Source organism: Xenopus tropicalis, chromosome 10 (genome assembly GCF_000004195.4).
Source record: "Xenopus tropicalis strain Nigerian chromosome 10, UCB_Xtro_10.0, whole genome shotgun sequence".
NCBI classification, from domain to species: domain Eukaryota; kingdom Metazoa; phylum Chordata; class Amphibia; order Anura; family Pipidae; genus Xenopus; species Xenopus tropicalis.
In genome coordinates, this window is record NC_030686.2 from 6,006,354 (window position 1) to 6,029,193 (window position 22,840).

Genomic DNA, 22,840 nt, shown 5'->3' on the forward strand with positions numbered 1-22,840 from the left:
TAAGGATATTAGCAGTCACTGAGGGGTTCTGTGCCCCCCATATAAAGGCACAAGGCTGCAGGCTGAGTTATACAGGGAACTCTGAGTATCACTCATGTATTATACGGGATAATGTACCCCCTACTGTAAATGATAAGGATATTAGCAGTCACTGAGGGGTTCTGTGCCCATATAAAGGCACAAGGCTGCAGGCTGAGTTATACAGGGAACTCTGAGTATCACTCATGTATTATAAGGGATACTGTACCCCCTACTGTAAATGATAAGGATATTAGCAGTCACTGAGGGGTTCTGTGCCCCCCATATAAAGGCACAAGGCTGCAGGCTGAGTTATACAGGGAACTCTGAGTATCACTCATGTATTATAAGGGATACTGTACCCCCTACTGTAAATGATAAGGATATTAGCAGTCACTGAGGGGTTCTGTGCCCCCCATATAAAGGCACAAGGCTGCAGGCTGAGTTATACAGGGAACTCTGAGTATCACTCATGTATTATAAGGGATAATGTACCCCCTACTGTAAATGATAAGGATATGAGCAGTCACTGAGGGGTTCTGTGCCCATATAAAGGCACAAGGCTGCAGGCTGAGTTATACAGGGAACTCTGAGTATCACTCATGTATTATACGGGATAATGTACCCCCTACTGTACATTATAAGGATACCAGCAAGGTTAAAATGAGTTTAATATTTGCAGATTATTTTTTTTTTGCCTTGTTGGGATCACATTTCCAATGCACATACACAGATAAGGGCAGTAATTGAAATAAAGATTTATTAACCCAATGCAGGGCGGTGTGCGCTTCATAGCGCCAAATTCGGAAATAAAATGATAAATATTAAAAAAAAAAAAAAAAACAGCAGAAGTAATTCTGGGCACTAGAACTCCACAAAGAAATAAAAGCCATTTTATTAAGCGGAAAAGGAATTTATTCTCCCCTAACACATAACTGCGACATACAAATATACGCTAATAAAACAGCTGATAGGAGGATCAGGATCTTTATAGTCAGATGAATTTGCTTGTTATGTCCCAGCGGAGCTGGAAACTGAATGTGGGTGGAGCTTGGGACAAACGGGTGGAGTCAGCTTGGGACAAACGGGTCACTTGCCAAAAAGCAGTTTATAACCGCGTTGTACAGAAAGTGTAAAACAAGGGAAAGGTCCACAAGCTGAACCCGACACCAGTCACGTGACTGTGTGTATATATATATATATATATATATATATATATATATATATATATATATATATATATATATATATATATTTATATATATATTGAAATAATGATGTATGTACTACAGTCTAGAACAGTGAGTTCCCCAGTGAGTTTAGCAGATTGGGAGAGGTCTCTGAGGAAGCCATTGAGCGAAACGCGTGAAGCACACAGTCCAGTTGAACACGGTGGAAAAAGACGGCCGCTAGGAAATCTAATCTCCACCGTAACTGGATCGATTTTTTTTACTCGATGGGCGTTTTTGATTTTAACGATATAGACGCGTGCGTATAGTAACCAGAGCTACAGGCTGCGGATATTCAATAATCCATTTGCGGTACAAGCCGATGGGTTTGTGAGTACCCACCTACACCACAGGTTGCTTGCTTGCGCTTCATTCAAATGATGCTTGATATAAAAGCTGATCTAGAACTCACGGTTCTAGACTGTGGTACATACATAATATTATTCATTTGGGTGATATTAAAAAAAATAAAAAAATTTATATATATATTCATTTATACTCGTGCCACCGATCTCTCCCACTCCCAGTCTGCGCGGCTCCCGTTAAATCATCTCCGACCCCTGATCCCACGTCATGACTTGTCTGATATCAGGTTTAACTTGTGGACTTTGAAATTGTTTTGAATATTCTAAATGGGGCGGCTATAAACGGATGGAAGCGTTGGGCGGTTTATAGGGCACATGATTTGCCCCACAAATAGGATAAAAATGAATAAACAATTTAGTAGAAAATAAAAAGGTGAAGATTCTGGGGGGGTCCAAACAGCGGCACCAGTGATGTCGCCCCTAGACGCATTAGAAGTAATAAGCAGTGTGAGTGATCCAGTTCGACGACTGCTCCTTTGTGCGCTTAGCGGAGTTGTGGGAGGTGAAGATGGATTTATACGCCTCCGACTTCCGCTCGCTGCCGGGCGCGGGTCTTTTGGTGCAGGAGGATGAAGATTTGGCGGCTGCATCAGAGGATGAGGATTGAGAATCTACTGGGGATGGAAAACAGAAGAAAGCTTGGATCAGCTCATGTGCCGTATGTGTTCTGGGGTATTATATACGGAATTGGCACTGTATTTATCCTGCTGTGGGTTCTGGGGTATTATACATGGAATTGGCACTGTATTTATCCTGCTGTGGGTTCTGGCGTATTATACATGGAATTATGTATTTACATGGAATTGGCACTGTATTTATCCTGCTGTGGGTTTCTGGGGTATTATACATGGAATTGGCACTGTATTTATCCTGCTGTGGGTTCTGGGGTATTATATGGAATGCATATTTATCCTGCGTGGTTCTGGGGTATATACATGGAATTGGCATGTATTATCTCTGTGGTTCTGGGGTATTATACATGGAATTGGCACTGTATTTATCTGCTGTGGGTTCTGGGTATTTACATGAATTGCACTGTATTATCTGCTGTGGGTTCTGGGGTATTATACATGGAATTGGCACTGTATTTATCCTGCTGTGGGTTTGGGGTATTATACATGGAATTGGACTGTATTTTATCCTGCTGTGGGTTCTGGGGTATTATACATGGAATTGGCACTGTATTTATCCTGCTGTGGGTTCTGGGGTATTATACATGGAATTGCACTGTATTTATCCTGCTGTGGGTTCTGGGTATTATACATGGAATTGGCACTGTATTTATTCCTGCTGTGGGTTCTGGGTATTATACATGGAATTGGCACTGTATTTATCCTGCTGTGGGTTCTGGGGGTATATATACATGGAATTGGCACTGTATTTATCCTGCTGTGGGTTCTGGGGTATTATACATGGAATTGGCACTGTATTTATTCCTGCTGTGGGTTCTGGGGGTATTATACATGGAATTGGCACTGTATTTATCCTGCTGTGGGTTCTGGGGTATTATACATGAATTGGCACTGTATTTATCTGCTGTGGGTTCTGGGTATTATACATGGAATTGGCACTGTATTTATCCTGCTGTGGGTTCTGGGCGGTATTATACATGGAATTGGCACTGTATTTATCCGCTGTGGGTTCTGGGGTATTATACATGGAATTGGCCCTGTATTTATCCCGCAGTAGGTCTGGGGTATTATACATGGAATTGGCACTGTATTTATCCCGCTGTGGGTTCTGGGGATTATACATGGAATTGGCGCTGTATTTATCCCGCTGTGGGTTCTGGGGTATTATACATGGAATTGGCGCTGTATTTATCCTGCTGTGGGTTCTGGGGTATTATACATGGAATTGGCGCTGTATTTATCTGCTGTGGGTTCTGGGGTATTATACATGGAATTGGCACTGTATTTATCCTGCTGTGGGTTCTGGGGTATTATACATGGAATTGGCGCTGTATTTATCCTGCTGTGGGTTCTGGGGTATTATACATGGAATTGGCGCTGTATTTATCCTGCTGTGGGTTCTGGGGTACTATACATGGAATTGGCGCTGTATTTATCCTGCTGTGGGTTCTGGGGTATTATACATGGAATTGGCGCTGTATTTATCTGCTGTGGGTTCTGGGGTATTATACATGGAATTGGCACTGTACTTATCCTGCTGTGGGTTCTGGGGTATTATACATGGAATTGGCACTGTATTTATCCTGCTGTGGGTTCTGGGGTATTATACATGGAATTGGCACTGTATTTATCCTGCTGTGGGTTCTGGGGTATTATACATGGAATTGGCACTGTATTTATCCTGCTGTGGGTTCTGGGGTATTATACATGGAATTGGCACTGTATTTATATGCTGTGGGTTCTGGGGTATTATACATGGAATTGGCACTGTATTTATCCTACTGTGGGTTCTGGGGTATTATACATGGAATTGGCACTGTATTTATCTGCTGTGGGTTCTGGAGTATTATACATGGAATTGGCACTGTATTTATCCTGCTGTGGGTTCTGGGGTATTATACATGGAATTGGGACTGTATTTATCCTGCTGTGGGTTCGGGGGTATTATATGAAGACATGGCCCTGGGATCCTTTGAAGAAATTTTTAATTAGCCTCCCCAAACATAAACAAACAATCCTCCATCTATGAACGTAACATTGTCACCAGACCTGCCTCTAACCCACCTTGTGTTTTTGCAGTGGAAACAAAATCGATCTTGTCTCTGGGAAAGCTCGTATCTTCTGCCTCCTTCTGTGATGATCCCGGGGATTCTAAGAGGTTTACAAAATTTCTCATGAGCTATATTTTATAACTAGTACCGTTAAAGGGGAAGTACACCTTTTAATTAACTATTTTTTTTATTCTTAAAAGAAAAAGAAGTCATACCTTCTCCTTGATCAGGCTTTGACACAGACTCAACGGCTTTAGGTTTTTTTGCTTTCTAAAAGATAAAAAACAAAAATAAACTGGTCATAGAACCCCTCAGTGACTGCTAATATCCTTATCATTTACAGTAGGGGGTACATTATCCCTTATAATACATGAGTGATACTCAGAGTTCCCTGTATAACTCAGCCTGCAGCCTTGTGCCTTTATATGGGCACAGAACCCCTCAGTGACTGCTAATATCCTTATCATTTACAGTAGGGGGTACATTATCCCTTATAATACATGAGTGATACTCAGAGTTCCCTGTATAACTCAGCCTGCAGCCTTGTGCCTTTATATGGGCACAGAACCCCTCAGTGACTGCTAATATCCTTATCATTTACAGTAGGGGGTACATTATCCCTTATAATACATGAGTGATACTCAGAGTTCCCTGTATAACTCAGCCTGCAGCCTTGTGCCTTTATATGGGGGGCACAGAACCCCTCAGTGACTGCTAATATCCTTATCATTTACAGTAGGGGGTACATTATCCCTTATAATACATGAGTGATACTCAGAGTTCCCTGTATAACTCAGCCTGCAGCCTTGTGCCTTTATATGGGCACAGAACCCCTCAGTGACTGCTAATATCCTTATCATTTACAGTAGGGGTACATTATCCCTTATAATACATGAGTGATACTCAGAGTTCCCTGTATAACTCAGCCTGCAGCCTTGTGCCTTTATATGGGGGGCACAGAACCCCTCAGTGACTGCTAATATCCTTATCATTTACAGTAGGGGGTACATTATCCCTTATAATACATGAGTGATACTCAGAGTTCCCTGTATAACTCAGCCTGCAGCCTTGTGCCTTTATATGGGCACAGAACCCCTCAGTTACTGCTAATATCCTTATCATTTACAGTAGGGGGTACATTATCCCTTATAATACATTAGTTCCCTGTATAACTCAGTTGAAGTGGCTCCATGCAGGGAGGAACGAGTACAAAGTGACAATACTGATAAATAAACCCGACACAGGGAAAAGCAGTTCATGCTGATATCAGACCTTTTCAGATTTAGCCTTTAGCCTGCGTTCCTCCATTCTTTTCCTCAGTTCCTCCACCTCTTCCTTATCGCCGTTTAACAGAATAATATCGGTTTCTTTAAAACCAGCTCCGCACTGGCAGCACATAGAAGAAAAATAATCTTATTAGATATCAATGTACGGTATAATTACAAATTATATTTCTAAAGCACCAACATGTTCTGCAGCATCATAGAGAAATAATGCCCCATTCCCATCAGTCCCTGGTTGGAATTGATCCTAGGACCCCAGTGCTGCATGGCGGCAATGCTACCCGCTGTGTCCCTATGCTGCCAGGCAGCTCCCAGAGGCTTCTGGGAATAATAAGCACACTGCCAGTTGCCTCCAATCACTTTCATCAGGCAGTCCCAGCAGTTGAGCTCTCACAGTCACATTCAGGAGTCTCCCATAAGGACACACAATCCCGCGAGTCTGGAGACAGGGAGCTCGGAAATCAGCAGAACCGGTTAATCTGTAACTAGGTGCAAGCGACTTGGGCTCCTCTCTGCACGGAGGGATAAAGTCAGCCTTTTCCGCAGAGACGCGGCTACCGGTTGGTGCCATGATGTTGCCTCCGGCTGCACCAAATCTATAGGTAAGTGGAAACCATTTACGCAGAAGCAGCTCAGAAATGCTGTTTGCAGATTCAGAGACTGTCATAGTATTGTCATGAGTAAGAGACATACAGAACATTCCTTCTCTGTATATTTGTATTTATACATATGGGTAGGAGGTGCCATAGTGTTTCCCTTAGACAGTACAGTATGGGGGAACAGCTTATTGTGTGCCCAGAACATTCCTTCTCTGTATATTTGTATTTATACATATGGGTAGGCAGTGCCATAGTGTTTCCCTTAGACAGTACAGTATGGGGGTACAGCTTATTGTGTGCCCAGAACATTCCTTCTCTGTATATTTGTATTTATACATATGGGTAGGGGGTGCCATAGTGTTTCCCTTAGACAGTACAGTATGGGGGAACAGCTTATTGTGTGCCCAGAACATTCCTTCTCTGTATATTTGTATTTATACATATGGGTAGGCAGTGCCATAGTGTTTCCCTTAGACAGTACAGTATGGGGGTACAGCTTATTGTGTGCCCAGAACATTCCTTCTCTGTATATTTGTATTTATACATATGGGTAGGGGGTGCCATAGTGTTTCCCTTAGACAGTACAGTATGGGGGTACAGCTTATTGTGTGCCCAGAACATTCCTTCTCTGTATATTTGTATTTATACATATGGGTAGGGGGTGCCATAGTGTTTCCCTTAGACAGTACAGTATGGGGGTACAGCTTATTGTGTGCCCAGAACATTCCTTCTCTGTATATTTGTATTTATACATATGGGTAGGGGGTGCCATAGTGTTTCCCTTAGACAGTACAGTATGGGGTACAGCTTATTGTGTGCCCAGAACATTCCTTCTCTGTATATTTGTATTTATACATATGGGTAGGGGGTGCCATAGTGTTTCCCTCAGACAGTACAGTATGGGGGTACAGTTAATTGTGTGCCCAGAACATTCCCTTTCTGTATATTTGTATTTATACATATGGGAGGGAGGTGCCATAGTGTTTCCCTTAGACAATACAGTATGGGGGTACAGCTTATTGTGTGCCCAGAACATTCCTTCTCTGTATATTTGTATTTATACATATGGGTAGGGGGTGCCATAGTGTTTCCCTCAGACAGTACAGTATGGGGGTACAGCTTATTGTGTGCCCAGAACATTCCTTCTCTGTATATTTGTATTTATACATATGGGTAGGGGGTGCCATAGTGTTTCCCTTAGACAGTACAGTATGGGGGTACAGCTTGTGTGCCCAGAACATTCCTTCTCTGTATATTTGTATTTATACATATGGGTAGGGGGTGCCATAGTGTTTTCCTCAGACAGTACAGTATGGGGGTACAGCTTGTGTGCCCAGAACATTCCTTCTCTGTATATTTGTATTTATACATATGGGTAGGGGGTGCCATAGTGTTTCCCTCAGACAGTACAGTATGGGGGTACAGCTTATTGTGTGCCCAGAAAATTCCCTTCCTGTATATTTGTATTTATACATATGGGAGGGAGGTGCCATAGTGTTTCCCTTAGACAGTACAGTATGGGGGTACAGCTTATTGTGTGCCCAGAACATTCCTTCTCTGTATATTTGTATTTATACATATGGGTAGGAGGTGCCATAGTGTTTCCCTTAGACAGTACAGTATGGGGGTACAGCTTATTGTGTGCCCAGAACATTCCTTCTCTGTATATTTGTATTTATACATATGGGTAGGAGGTGCCATAGTGTTTCCCTTAGACAGTACAGTATGGGGGTACAGCTTGTGTGCCCAGAACATTCCTTCTCTGTATATTTGTATTTATACATATGGGTAGGGGGTGCCATAGTGTTTCCCTTAGACAGTACAGTATGGGGGTACAGCTTATTGTGTGCCCAGAACATTCCTTCTCTGTATATTTGTATTTATACATATGGGTAGGGGGTGCCATAGTGTTTCCCTTAGACAGTACAGTATGGGGGTACAGCTAATTGTGTGCCCAGAACATTCCTTCTCTGTATATTTGTATTTATACATATGGGTAGGGGGTGCCATAGTGTTTCCCTTAGACAGTACAGTATGGGGGTACAGCTTATTGTGTGCCCAGAACATTCCTTCTCTGTATATTTGTATTTATACATATGGGTAGGGGGTGCCATAGTGTTTCCCTTAGACAGTACAGTATGGGGGTACAGCTTATTGCGTGCCCAGAACATTCCTTCTCTGTATATTTGTGTGTATATGCAAAATTATTTTTTTTAGAAAAATGGGTAGAAATAAATAAACAAAAAGGAACCTGCTTCTGCTCTTTGGAACGCGGCACAATAAACAGCCCTGCAAAACAGCCGTGTTTGTTTTCTCCCATCATTAATTGGGCACCCTGGGACTCATTAAATCCGTGAACCTGGAAAGCTGAAGTTGCCAGAAACAAAACGACATATTATAGAGAGTCATGGCACTTACTTGATGCTTTCCAGTTGGGGGCACAATAGTACCCAGTAATGTTTAACCCTCTCCAGCCTGCCCCCACCCCCCCCCAGCCTAGCCTCGCTCTAAGCCAGGAGCAGTACAGCAAATGGATTTATACTGTTAATGCCATTAGATCTCTTCTTGGCAGCTGGTGGCACTATCTGTTCCCATGCTGGGGATGGTCAGCCTCCCTTCTACATTAATGATGTAGGAAAATAAAAGGAAGAGATGAGTATAGTGCGGGTCAGTACTTTGCAGGGCCGGCATATACAATTCCACATGCAATTTAACATTTTTTTCCCCCCCCCGTAACTACAATCCCACTTAATTGTATCTGTCTGTGCCTTGCTATTCTCTGCTGGTTCCGACTAATGAAACAATGTAGAAGCTTCAGAATGCATGAAAAGGCTGACGTCTATGGTAACAATGCACAGAATCCAGGATTGGGTTTCAGATTTGGCCAAGATTCAGCCTTTTTCAGCAGGATTCGGATCCGGCCAAATCCATGTTCCTGGCCAAACAGAATCGGGAACCCTTAAAATCATGTGCCTAGCTATCTCCGACCAGGTTCTTCTCCTATCTAATCCTATTTTTCTCCCCGCTTTCCAGCTCAGACCAAGATGACGATGAGCAGTAAGAGTTTCCCACGGAGAAGATGATGATCAGATGTTGCCTATCCAGATCAGGCTTTCTCCTATGCATGGGCCTGTGCGTCTTCATCCTTCTTCTCCAAAATCTCTTCGGCTCCGACTCCAGGGAAGGCTTTAGCCCTGAGATAAAGGAGTGCGGCTATTATCCAGGGGAGCTCTGCACCGCTCTTTTTCAGAGCAAACCTGCTGCCTTGGGGATAGGAAACCTATGCCAAGTGGCCCGTCGTCCGTCCCGAGGTGCGCGGCCTATGAGATTACGAGCTCCCACCAACTGTTCTACAATGATAAGAGAGTTGCGCTTTATAACCAAGCCGCTGTCGGAAGAAGAGGCTGCCTTCCCATTGGCTTATATCCTGACAATTCACCACAAGCTGGACATGTTCGTGAAGCTCCTTTCAGCCATCTACGCGCCTCAGAATTTATACTGTGTTCATATTGACCAAAAGTCTCCTAAAGACTTTATCCAAGCTGTGCAGGAACTGGCCGGCTGCTTCGGGAATATCTTTATTCCCTCAAGGCAAGAGAACGTGGTGTACGCCGGGTTCTCCCGCCTTCAGGCCGATATTAATTGCATGGAGGAGTTGAGCCGCTCGGACACTAAGTGGAGGTACGTGATTAACCTCTGTGGGCAGGATTTTCCCATAAAAACAAACAGAGAAATTATACAGTACCTGAAAACTAGCTGGAAAGGCAGAAACCTGACGCCGGGGGTGGTTCAGCCCCCGCATATGAAATACAGGACAAACGTAAGTTATAAAGTGTTTCAGGACCAGGAGACGTCTTACATTTATCCAACGGCGACTCTGAAATCCGGGCCTCCTCGTAACCTCACCTTGTACTTTGGAACGGCCTACTACTCCCTGACGCGGGACTTTGTGCAATTTGTACTGTCCGATCTCCGTGCGAAAGATCTTCTCGAATGGTCAAAAGATACCTACAGCCCAGATGAGCACTACTGGGTCACTCTTAACCGGCTCAGAGGTAAGTGTCTTGCTGGGTCACCATGCAGCGCAGGCATTGGTCGCAGATTCAAGGTGGCCACACCATGGGCGATACGCTTGTATCGAAATTTTCGTATCAATTTTCGTATCATGACGACCGGTCGTTTAGTCGATGGGACAGGTTATAAAATGTCGGTGGGATAAGGATAAAATCTGCGCATGTATCTGTGTATCTGCCGATACCCTTGGGGGCCCTACAATGGGAGTCCCTTTGGTACGATTGGTGCCTGTAACTATTTCATGTTCAGACCATCCTCCCATTGGTTATTTTTAGGGCTTTATCCTACAATTTCAGGCTGAACGTTTTAGATTGTTGCAAAAAATAAAATGACTCCCACTACTAGACTAGGGATCATTCCAGGTGTTGAAGTAGTAACATGGAAAACTCTATTGGCCAGGGACCATAGTGATCACAAGAACATTTTTAAGCAAAAATTGCATTTTGGGAGAAATGCCTGCTGGGTAAAAATGTTACTAAAATGTGGGAAGTAGACTGTCCAGATCCACTATGCGTCACAAGCCCTAAATGGCGAACTGTAAGGAACAGAAATCTAGGTAAATGCACAGTCTGCCAGCCTAACAAGGAACTCCATGCCTGGCATGGCACAATCTGACTTTCTGCCAGCCTAACAAGGAACTCCATGGTTGGCATGGCACTTTAGGGCACATTCTGACTTTGTCAGCCTAACAATGAACTCCATGGTTGGCATGGCACTTTAGGGCACAATCTGACTTTCTGCCAGCCTAACAATGAACTCTTTAGGGCACATTCTGACTTTCTGCCAGCCTAACAATAAACTCCATGGCTGGCATGGCACATTCTGACTTTCTGCCAGCCTAACAATGAACTCCATGGTTGGCATAGCACTTTAGGGCACATTCTGACTTTCTGCCAGCCTAACAATGAACTCCATGGCTGGCATGGCACATTCTGACTTTCTGCCAGCCTAACAATGAACTCCATGGTTGGCATAGCACTTTAGGGCACATTCTGACTTTCTGCCAGCCTAACAATGAACTCCATGGTTGGCATGGCACTTTAGGGCACATTCTGACTTTCTGCCAGCCTAACAATGAACTCCATGGTTGGCATGGCACTTTAGGGCACAATCTGACTTTCTGCCAGCCTAACAATGAACTCCATGGTTGGCATGGCACTTTAGGGCACAATCTGACTTTCTGCCAGCCTAACAATGAACTCTTTAGGGCACATTCTGACTTTCTGCCAGCCTAACAATAAACTCCATGGCTGGCATGGCACATTCTGACTTTCTGCCAGCCTAACAATGAACTCCATGGTTGGCATAGCACTTTAGGGCACATTCTGACTTTCTGCCAGCCTAACAATGAACTCCATGGCTGGCATGGCACTTTAGGACACAGGGGTTGGCACACAAAGCTGGTGAAGAACGAGAAACCTATGCCAGCTCTAGGCAGGAAGTACTTTACGGGTGTGGGCTTGCCGCCCCAGGGTTCTTTTGTTTGGAAGTGTCCCATACACAACTGCCCTAACCTGAGTTTTGATCTTCCAGATGCCCCAGGATCTACGCCGGACGCCCAATGGGAAGGAAATATCCGGGCAGTAAAATGGAAGGATCAAGAAGGAAGTGTTCATTCCGGCTGCTACGGTACATTTCAGTTCCCATGTTTACTTTAGGGGTTATCCTGCTTTTTCACCTAGCTGGTACCTATCTCTTTCCTTCCCAAGGTCACTGCACGGCTGCAAATGTTTATTCTCATGGTATAAAGATTATGGAGATTAGCACAGGGAGTTCAGACTGAACTATAATAGATGGCAAACTCTACAGCCATTTGTCAGTGAAGCCATAGGTATAAATACAAATATGCAGAGTGGGAATAACTTGGGCACCCAGCAAGCTGTACCCTCATACTGTACTGTCTAAGGGAAACACTATGGCACCCCCTACCCATATGTATAAATACAAATATACAGAGAAGGAATGTTCTGGGCACACAATAAGCTGTACCCCCATACTGTACTGTCTAAGGGAAACACTATGGCACCTCCTACCCATATGTATAAATACAAATATACAGAGAAGGAATGTTCTGGGCACACAATAAGCTGTACCCCCATACTGTACTGTCTAAGGGAAACACTATGGCACCCCCTACCCATATGTATAAATACAAATATACAGAGAAGGAATGTTCTGGGCACACAATAAGCTGTACCCCCATACTGTACTGTCTAAGGGAAACACTATGGCACCCCCTACCCATATGTATAAATACAAATATACAGAGAAGGAATGTTCTGGGCACACAATAAGCTGTACCCCCATACTGTACTGTCTAAGGGAAACACTATGGCACCCCCTAACCATATGTATAAATACAAATATACAGAGAAGGAATGTTCTGGGCACACAATAAGCTGTACCCCCATACTGTACTGTCTAAGGGAAACCCTATGGCACCTCCTACCCATATGTATAAATACAAATATACAGAGAAGGAATGTTCTGGGCACACAATAAGCTGTACCCCCATACTGTACTGTCTAAGGGAAACCCTATGGCACCTCCTTCCCATATGTATAAACACAAATATACAGAGAGGGAATGTTCTGGGCACACAATAAGCTGTACCCCCATAATGTACTGTCTAAGGGAAACACTATGGCACCTCCTACCAAAATGCTTTAATACAAATACGCAGAGTAGGAATAACTTGGGCACTATTTCCCAGGGGTCATGTGATCAGGTCCTTTCTGGGAAATAACCCATACCTGGCTTCCTTTATAACAAGGATTCCAGATAAGCCTTCAGTGTCAGTGTCCCAGAAGAACAATGTAGGATTAATTACCCTTATGGCTATGGTCAGACCAGGCTGTTTCTCATCCTGTGGATAAATGCAGGCCACAGCTAGACCTTTCAACTCTGCTCTTTTTTGGCACCAAAAGGGACACAACCGTTCAGTTAGTTTGCATTTGAATCTGACCTGGGTGCTCACAAACTAACTAAAGGTGGCCATACACGGGCCAATTGTAGCTGCCGATATGGGTCCCTTTGACCGACTCGGCAGCTTATCGGCCCGTGTAGAGGCACAAACAACGGGCCTGCCCGACCAATATGTGGCCTGAAATCGGGCAGATAAAGATCGGGCAGGTTAAAAAATTTAGTTGGTAATGGGCGCAGTCGGTTCGGGGACCGCATCAACGAGCCGATGCGGTTCCCGAACCGACTTCGCCCATTACCGTTGTTTTAATTTGATGGTTTGGCCCCGGTGGGGATATCGGGAGAAGATCCGCTCGCTTGGCGACGTGTATGGCCACCTTAACAGTTATGTCCCATGTGGCCCCCACTGAAGTCACTGACTTAGTAAGAGCTTAGAGAGCTGTAAAGGAAGTAGTTCTGGCTATTATGTTAGACATCTGGCCACTCCAGCCTTTATAGATTACATTTTTGCCCAACTAACTTACACATATTTTTTCTTTTACACAGTCTGTTTTACCCAGTTTTATTCTTACACTGAACTGTTCCCTGAGCACTTGTTCAACAGGTAAATAAATCAGAACTAATATCACATGACTGTTGTCTATTCTACCTCCTGGCAGGGCACTACGTGCGAGATATCTGTATCTATGGGCTCGGAGACTTACAGTGGCTAGCAAGCTCGCCTCATTTATTTGCCAACAAGTTTGACTCAGACACTTACCCGCTTGTCACCGACTGCTTAGAGAGGAGCTACAGGTTAAAGGTTCTCAAGGCGGCGGAAGTGCCCACCGAGCCCCACTGGTACTACCAGGATGACTACCTAACAGCATCCGAACATCACTGGGGAATCTGATCTACTGTGTGAGCTCCCGGAACTCTGGCAGCAACGGGGCCCATAAGCAAATAAATATTTTGTATGTTCCTTATATGTAGGTGTGTTTATGCCTTCACTTATTCAGTTATACCATGTGATTAAAGGTGCCCTTACACCTTAAGATCCGCTCGCTTGGCATGGTTGCCAAGCGAGCGGATCTTCTCCCGATATCCCCCACCTACGGGTGGGCGATATCGTCGGAATTTAGGCTCCGACGATAAGTTAGGCCCTGGGCCCAAATGATCGATTTATAATAACGGGTATGGGCAAAGTCGGACCGCATCAACGAGCCAATGCAGTCCCCGATCCGACTAGATTTTATAACCTGCCCGATCGAGATCTGCCCGATTTCAGGCCAGATATCGGTCGGGCAGGCCCGTCGGTAGTCCCCATACACGGGCCAATTAGCTGCCGAATAGGTCTAAGGGACCCATATCGGCAGCTAGAATCGGCCCGTGTATGGGGACCTCAACAGAAAAAGGTGGGTCTGTAACAAGCAGTTGGCATACAGTGCTTCTATACAGGCCATGGAACATTTTCAGTCGTTGTGCTCCACACTGGTGTTTATGTAATGCACTGAGTTAATTAAAGAGTAATGAGCGTAGCTGTAACAAGGGATGGAAGTAGCGTGTAAGCGCAGTGTTTAGAGGGGAGGTAGGTTATTGCATGTTAAACACTGTGTCTTGCAAAGGTTTAGAGACGCAGGTCCCCTGGGTAATGCTAATGAGCTGGAGAATATAAATACAAGCAACAGTCAGGAGAATCCTAGCAACAGCTATTCTGAGTGCAGCAAGTACATCATGAGTAATGAGCCCTATTACATAGTGAGGCTGATAAGGGCATGCAAGTAGGACACAAGCAGGGCGCCTGGGACTAATCTACTGAGAAGAAATGTAACTAGAGCCTTTACAGTGGGGGGGGGGCAATCAAATGCATCATTTCATTGCTGCACTGCTTAAACACAAAACTGCTGTGTCTGCCACATCCTTACTGTATAATACGCATAAACAGTTCCTGAGGGTTGGGCGACTGCTCTGAAAGCAACAGTACTGCAAACACGTACTGAACTGTGCTATTAGTAAATATAATACAAGTGAGCCCCTGTGCTGCCATAGTTTTATAGTATCTCTCTATACAGGTTATGAACAAACTTAGGGGGCTGTTCCTGCTGAATTGTTTTTAGTACAGGGGATTCCCTATGCTGTCATAGTTTCATGGTATTTCTCTGTACAGGCTATGCGCAAACTTAGGGGGCTGTTCCTGCTGAATTGTGCTTAGAACAGGGGAATCCCTGTGCTGCCATAGTTTTATGGTATCTCTCTGTACAGGCTATGAGCAAACCTTGGGGGGCTGTTCCTGCTGAATTGTGCTTAGTACAGGGGAATCCCATAGTCATTTGGTATCTCTGTATAGGCTTGCTGCAAGAGATGCAACAGGATGGCTATAGGAGTTAATAAGGAAGGTTCTGCTCCATGCACCATGGAGCTACATATTAAATCAGTTTGCATTGCTGGGGCAGTCTGACGTGCAAACACAAAAGTGACTATATTTATAGGGAAGTTTCCCTTGGACCACAGCTGCCTTAATGATCCAGTCCCTGTACCTGCCTAGCTAGTCATACCTTATAGTCCCAAATGATGCTTTGTGCCCCACTGTAACCAGCTACATGCTCATTATCATCATGGCAGAGTTCAGGCTTACACGTGAGGGGATTATGCCCTACCTTGTGGCACACGTCTGTTTTGATCTCTTTCAGTGCCCGCTCGGAGAACACACAGCCGCAGTTCCGCAGCACACAGAACCTGATGGAAAAGGAAAAGATCATCGTAGTCATTAAATAAAATCTGTCCAAGTAAAAGCGGTTTTTCTGTTACTTAAAGTATCCAGTTTTCATTAAATTATGCACTTCAAACTTCTTTGGTTTGGTTTTCTCTTCCTTTGCGTTGTTTTCTTATCCCAAAACCTCACCAATGGGTGGGGTTCAACAAACAACAAAATGTGAGAAATAAATTAAAGGGGTAGTTCACCCGTAACTTTTAATTTGTTATAGAATGGCCAATTCTAGGCAACATTTCAATTATTGTTCAGTTTTTATCTTCTATAGTTATTGAATAATTTGCCTTCTTCTTCTGCCTCCTTACAGCTTTCAAATGGGGGTCACTGACCCCGGCAGCCAAAATACTATTGCTCTGTGAGGCTACAATGTTCTTGTTTTTATTCCTTTTTAATACTTTCTTTCTATTGAAATCGGCCAGATCTAGATTGGGCAGGTTTGAAAATTAGTCGGATCGGGGACCGCATCGGCTCGTTGATGCATCCCCAAACCGACTGACGCCTATACCCGTCGTTCTAATTTGATCGTTTGGCCCCAGGGCCAAATGACCGAATTAGCCTGATATTGCCCATCAGTATGTGGGGATCTTAGCGTGTATTGCCACCTTTAGGGTTGACACAGTCAATCGTCACTCTATTATATGCAGTCACACTCTTGCTGCACCATTTTATATATAAAAAGTGCTCGCTGTATTTTTCCTTTTTATAACAAAAATGTACATGAAGCCGAAGTACCCTCAGTATTGGGACCAGAGAAGAGCATATTTAACAGCAAAGAAACCATCACACTTTGGGTGAGAAGCTGGAAACTAAAACAGGCTGTACCACTTTCTACCATCAGAGGGCACTATTTTACCACTGAAATCTCCTAACATTGTTTTGAGGATGTTACACAGTTCAAGCTCAGTATTGAGGTGCAACTCAGAGACTGCATCAGCCCCCCCCCTGGTTTGTGAAGTACTGCTTTATACTGAAAGGTCAAAAAAGATCACATTATTTACAGGAACACCAGTTAAAACAGCAGAAGTAATGTTTTATATTTATGTATGCTGGACTCCAACATCCCCTCTACCTTGGCAACTGCACTGACTTGGGTAAGGTGTATATCTTCAATGGGCACCTCTAGACCCCCAGCTGGACTTTGTGGCTGCATTCTCTTAGCAACAGATGAGGGGCAGTAGGGTAACAAGGCAGGTAGTATTTGTGTGTTGTGTCTGGCCCTTTGTATAAATACAAACCTGTGTCTGCCATTCATTTCCAGGCCAACCACTGGGCAGATAAACTGAGCGCACTGCTCGTCGTATTTATCGCCTTTTGTGTTCCCTTTGCCCCCTGCCCATGCCGGATTGTCACTCAGGTTCAGCTCAATGATACTCTGTTGACAAAGGGAAGACACTGGGGTCAATGACAACAGAAAACAGACAAGGCCCCTTGGGACCTCCAGGGTGATCAGATAAGGTGACATTTATGCAGAAAGAGATAACTACATTGGCTTGAACTTAAAGGAAAAGTAAACCCATTTCTAAGCAGGAGGCATTTTCCCTGTTCCCTTTATGGAACAGTTAAATGAGGGGTCCAACTTTAAGTTAACTTTTACTCTAACTATGTAATGACCAATTCTAAGCAACTTTTCAATTGGTCATTATTTATTTGCCTTCTGCTGTCTCTTTGCAGATTTCAAATGGGGGTCACGGACCCCAGTAGGCAAAAAAACTATTGCTCTGTGAAGTTAAAAATGTATTGTTATTGTTATTGTTGATTTATATATATTTTTTTCTATTCAGCCCCTCTCCTATTCATATATCAGTCTCTCATTCAAACCACTCCCTGGTTGCTGAGGTAATTTGGACCCTAGAAACCAGATAGCTGCTGAAACCCCAAGCTGGAGAGCTGCTGAACACAAGCTGAATTAATAAACTACAAATAAAAAGCCATGAATAGAAATCCAGCCCTGCACATCAGTACTTAAAGCTTTGCCCCCTGCATCATTACTACCCTTACCTTGATGCCCTTAATATGTGCAGCGGTGTCTGCGTGGGGTTTGTCGGGTGACTTGTCCAGTAAGAACTCGATCACGGCATCCTTGTTGTACAGCCTGTGGGTAGAGAAGTGTTAAGGAGTCAGCTCAGCCAGTGTTATAGATCAATGTATTGGGATAAAGGGCAAGTAAAAAATAAACAGCAATCAGATCTATGCCTGCTTAGTTAAACCCCCTTAAGCCTTCTCTCTCTGACTCTCTGCACCCCAGTGGGTACAAGGTACCAGCACTAATTGATTACACTGTAATTACAGGGGGGCTGTCCAGAGAAAATCAATAGCTATAAGGATAACTACACAACATTTTTTTTTTGTTTTACTTGCCCTTAAAGAGCACATTAAACTTACCTGCCCAATTCACAAGCCACTATAGGCTTAGTGAGTCTCTCCTGGCTTAACATGCAGTAGTACCACCGGGCCACCAACTCTGCGTTTTTATCGATCTGAAAAACATAAACAAAACCATCACGTTTAATTGGAAGCTATGAAGTTGCACGAATCATCCATAAAGCACATGTATATATTTATATATATTATATAAGGCTGAAAACTGGGATATATATATATATATATATATATACAGTGGAGGAAATAATTATTTGACCCCTCACTGATTTTGTAAGTTTGTCCAATGACAAAGAAATGAAAAGTCTCAGAACAGTATCATTTCAATGGTAGGTTTATTTTAACAGTGGCAGATAGCACATCAAAAGGAAAATCGAAAAAATCACTTTAAATAAAAGATAGCAACTGATTTGCATTTCATTGAGTGAAATAAGTTTTTGAACCCTCTAACAAAAAAAGACTTAATACTTAGTGGAAAACCCCTTGTTTGCAAGCACAGAGGCCAAACGTTTCTTGTAATTGATGAGCAAGTTTGCGCACATTTTAGGAGGAATGTTGGTCCCACTCCTCTTTGCAGATCATCTCTAAATCCCTAAGGTTTCTGTCTCTGTGCAACTCTGAGCTTGAGCTCCCTCCATAGGTTTTCTATTGGATTAAGGTCCGGAGACTGACTAGGCCACTCCATGACCTTAATGTGCTTCTTCTTGAGCCACTCCTTTGTTGCCTTTGCTGTATGTTTTGGGTCATTGTCGTGCTGGAACACCCATCCACGAGCCATTTTCAGTTTCCTGGCAGAGGGAAGGAGGTTGTCGTTCAGGATTTCACGATACATGGCTCCGTCCATTTTCCCGTTAATGCGAATAAGTTGTCCTGTGCCCTTAGCAGAAAAACACCCCCAAAGCAAAATGTTTCCACCCCCATGCTTGACGGTGGGGACGGTGTTTTGGGGGTCATAGGCAGCATTTTTCTTCCTCCAAACACAGCGAGTTGAGTTAATGCCAAAGAGCTCTATTTTGGTCTCATCAGACCACAGCACCTTCTCCCAGTCACTCACAGAATCATTCAGGTGTTCATTGGCAAACTTCAGGCCTGCACATGTGCCTTCTTGAGCAGGGGGACCTTGCGAGCCCTGCAGGATTTTAATCCATTGCGGTGTAATGTGTTTCCAATGGTTTTCTTGGTGACTGTGGTCCCTGCTAATTTGAGGTCATTAACTAACTCCTCCCGTGTAGTTCTAGGATGCTTTTTCACCTTTCTCAGAATCATTGACACCCCACGAGGTGAGATCTTGCGTGGAGCCCCAGAGCGAGGTCGATTGATGGTCATTTTGTGCTCCTTCCATTTTCCAACAATCGCACCAACAGTTGTCACCTTCTCTCCCAGCTTCTTGCTAATGGTTTTGTAGCCCATTCCAGCCTTGTGCAGGTCTACAATTTTGTCTCTGACATCCTTGGGCAGCTCTTTGGTCTTTCCCATGTTGGAGAGTTTGGAGTCTGCTTGATTGATTGATTCTGTGGACAGGTGTCTTTTATACAGGTGACTAGTTAAGACAGGTGTCCTTAATGAGGTTGACTAATTGAGTAGAAGTGTCTAACCACTCTGTGGGAGCCAGAACTCTTAATGGTTGGGAGGGGTTCAAAAACTTATTTCACTCAATGAAATGCAAATCAGTTGCTATCTTTTATTTAAAGTTATTTTTTCCATTTTCCTTTTGATGTGCTATCTGCCACTGTTAAACCTACCATTGAAATGATACTGTTCTGAGACTTTTCATTTCTTTGTCATTGGACAAACTTACAAAATCAGTGAGGGGTCAAATAATTATTTCCTCCACTATATATATATATATCATACAAAAAAGGCCAGCAACACTGGGATAGATATATATCTATCTCTATCTATATATAGAGATAGATAGATATATATCTATCTATTCATCTATATCTATCTATAGATATATATATATCTGCACTAAACACAAGATGACAGGCAGTTACAGAACTACAGCTCCCAGGATAGCACAGCCAGCTGAGATGGAAATAGGGATAGTGGGAAACTTAGTAATGGAAGAGACGGAGCGTAATGACTGCCAGTCCCTGAGACCATATGCAGCCCCGTCCCTCTCACCTTTTCCACCTTCTTGGGCCCCTTCACCAGTTCATGCCGCTTGGGAATCGTTCCCCCATCGCATCCCATGTTTAGTCAGTCACCAAAACAAACTCTGCTAGCGCTGTGATTAACTTCCTCTTCCGGTGCCTGGAATTGCGTGTGTCGTCATTAAGCTTACGTCCTTACGGCGGGGCTTTCGCTTCTGGAGTCAAGGGACGTAACACACGTTAGTTGGGCGGCCATCTTGCTACACCCAGCAATGGTTAGCGGCTTGCTGGAAGCTTGTCTCACAATTATCGATTTTTTTCTCTATGGGAAAGCAAAATGTATTAATGAATGGAATATTCCATGGCCTTCTAGGGATGTGTTACAGACATATATTGTTAAATGGATTTCTGACAGGATTTTATTATACTGGGTTCATTCATTGGTTTTGAATTGATATGGATCAGTGTAGAGTGCTGTGTGTGGGCAGGGTCTTCAGCCTTGTGACCCCCAAACAATAATCAGGCTGATAAATAAACATTTATTTATTAAGGTACTCACCTTTATTTTTTTAATTAACACATACCTCCCAACTTTTTTAAAACGGAAAGAGGGACAAAAATAAGTGGCGCGCTCAGTGCGGCAAATGTTTTTGACCACGCCTGTTTTTGCAACCACACCCCGTAAATACCACTCCCATTTTACAAAATTTGGCAGGTTATTAAATGTTTGAATTTCTGGGTTTTTTTTTACAGTTTTGCTGAAAAAGGTGCAATTGCCGTTTAAGCTGCGAGTCTCAGTTCCCCCAAGAGACCTGTTTAGCTTATTAGTGCAGGGGGGGCTTTTTACCTTTCTGGGCTCTGCCAAAAATCTACTTGTTTAATTAAACGTGAGAAACGATGTTTCTAAGGCTGATGTCAGATGAGGCGTATATTTTTAGCAAGCGGAAAAACGTTTGCCGACAATACCACCATACGCCTCCTACCTGTGCCTGCACCCGAATGAATGGAATACGCTCTGGTGCAGGAACATGTAGCCAATATCCGCATAAAAACGCGTGAGAATGCAAAGTCTTGCGTTTTATGCGTATTTTGGCTACATGTGCCTGCACCCGAGCGTATCCCATTCATTCGGGTGCAGGCACAGGTAGGAGGCATATGGCGGTATTTTCGGCAAACGTTTTTCCGCTTGCCAAAAAATACGCCATGTCTGACATCAACCTAAGTGCTGGTGATGCTCGTTAAGATTTCTGGGCTCTCTGCCAAAAGCTATTTTTAATTAAATTTGTATCTTTTTTATTTCAGTGCAGGATATAAAACGAAAATGAGGGACTTTTCAGAAAGGATCCGGGACTGCGGGCTGAGCTGTCAAAAGAGGGACTGTCTGGCGAAAATCGGGACAGTTAGGAGGTATGGTTTCCATCACTACAGGTTAGAGCTGCCATCAGGCCACTTTTACCAGCTAATTTCTTATTACAAAAAGAAAAAGCAAATCATTAAAAAATGTGGAATTGTTTTTCTAAAATAGCATTGCTGTATTTCAGAGCTTTTTGGATAACTGGTTTCTGTATAACAGATCCCATACTTTGGAAAATTGGATAAAATATGGGGATCACGATGGCTCGACCTGTCAAAATGGCTGTCAAGTGCTTTAGGAATTTCATATGCAATGTGCCCCTGACCTGGGTTTCAGCTCTATGCTGCCATTGGCCTTATAGTCTCAGTGCTGATGGGCTTATTGTAGGCTCTTGTACAACAACGTCTCACTATTCATGACAGCAGTACATATAGTTAAGTTTTATGCTTACTGCTAATTTCTTGCCTTTGTTGGCGTGCCGTCTGTGGTGTAACACATTTCTCGGGCTTAGGGTGGGGACTAAGGGAAGGTTAATCTGGAACAGTGCAGCTTTAGGTTTGGGTTGTGGCTGCTCTGCCACAAAAGTGATTATGTATGTTTATAGCAGTAGCACTGTAAACACACGGTAACAAAATATATTTATTTTATACAAAGCCATTCCCATTGTGTTTTATTTAGGCTTGTTAGAAAAAATGACTCCAGTTTTCCACTTGGGGGCAGATTTTACCAACTAAAGAACAAAGGCTTAGGGGCCCATCTACTAACCTTTGGATTTTTTTTTTCTCGATTTGAATTTTTAGCACTAAAAGACACAGAAAAAAAAGTTGTGATTTTTTTTTTTTGAGCTATACTGTGCACCAGCTAAAACTTACTGAGATCACGTCATTGGCAGAGGTCCCTTTCCTTGAAGATCCTTCTTGAAACTTTAGAGGTTTTGGATTTTTGACGCAGATTTTGTGCAGCAATTCAATAATGTAAAGTCAGGATCAGTTGGGATGAAGTACAGGTACTGTTTTATTATTACAGAGAAAAGGGAATCATTTAACCATGAAATAAACCCAATAGGGCTGTTCTGCCCCCAATAAGGGG

At 43.5% G+C, this 22,840-nt stretch overlaps 2 protein-coding genes across 3 annotated transcripts; one reads left to right on the forward strand and one right to left on the reverse strand.

The window, feature by feature from the left end:
• Positions 1-760: 760 nt before the first annotated feature.
• Positions 761-20,593, reverse strand: rtf2 (replication termination factor 2). 2 transcript variants are annotated; one of them, XM_012971620.3, is made up of 9 exons: positions 20,429-20,593; positions 18,305-18,399; positions 17,921-18,014; positions 17,158-17,294; positions 15,810-15,888; positions 5,568-5,681; positions 4,511-4,565; positions 4,309-4,395; positions 761-2,226 (listed from the first exon to the last, which is right to left on the reverse strand). In XM_012971620.3, the coding sequence occupies exons 1-9, from the start codon at positions 20,495-20,497 to the stop codon at positions 2,042-2,044; spliced, it is 915 nt and encodes a 304-aa protein (XP_012827074.1). In that variant the 5' UTR covers positions 20,498-20,593; the 3' UTR covers positions 761-2,041. The 2 variants fall into 2 exon arrangements, with proteins under 2 accessions (XP_012827074.1, NP_001001254.1); NM_001001254.1 differs by having other exon boundaries at positions 911-2,223; positions 20,429-20,517.
• gcnt7 (glucosaminyl (N-acetyl) transferase family member 7) lies at positions 5,703-14,138 on the forward strand. The gene is made up of 4 exons (XM_004918722.4): positions 5,703-6,180; positions 9,211-10,232; positions 11,785-11,880; positions 13,833-14,138. Exons 2-4 carry the CDS (start codon positions 9,257-9,259, stop codon positions 14,063-14,065), a joined length of 1,305 nt encoding a protein of 434 aa, XP_004918779.2. The 5' UTR covers positions 5,703-6,180; positions 9,211-9,256; the 3' UTR covers positions 14,066-14,138.
• Positions 20,594-22,840: the final 2,247 nt, after the last annotated feature.

Excerpts from the sequence above, each read along its gene's own strand:
- gcnt7 (XM_004918722.4), top strand. The coding sequence starts at position 9,257 with ATGATGATCAGATGTTGCCTATCCAGATCAGGCTTTCTCCTATGCATG. Across the intron at positions 10,233-11,784 it reads CACTCTTAACCGGCTCAGAG|ATGCCCCAGGATCTACGCCG; the intron begins GTAAGTGTCTTG and ends TTGATCTTCCAG. Across the intron at positions 11,881-13,832 it reads TGTTCATTCCGGCTGCTACG|GGCACTACGTGCGAGATATC; the intron begins GTACATTTCAGT and ends ACCTCCTGGCAG.
- rtf2 (XM_012971620.3), bottom strand. The coding sequence starts at position 20,497 with ATGGGATGCGATGGGGGAACGATTCCCAAGCGGCATGAACTGGTGAAG. Across the intron at positions 18,015-18,304 it reads GTGGCTTGTGAATTGGGCAG|GCTGTACAACAAGGATGCCG; the intron begins GTAAGTTTAATG and ends CTCTACCCACAG. Across the intron at positions 17,295-17,920 it reads CACATATTAAGGGCATCAAG|AGTATCATTGAGCTGAACCT; the intron begins GTAAGGGTAGTA and ends CTTTGTCAACAG.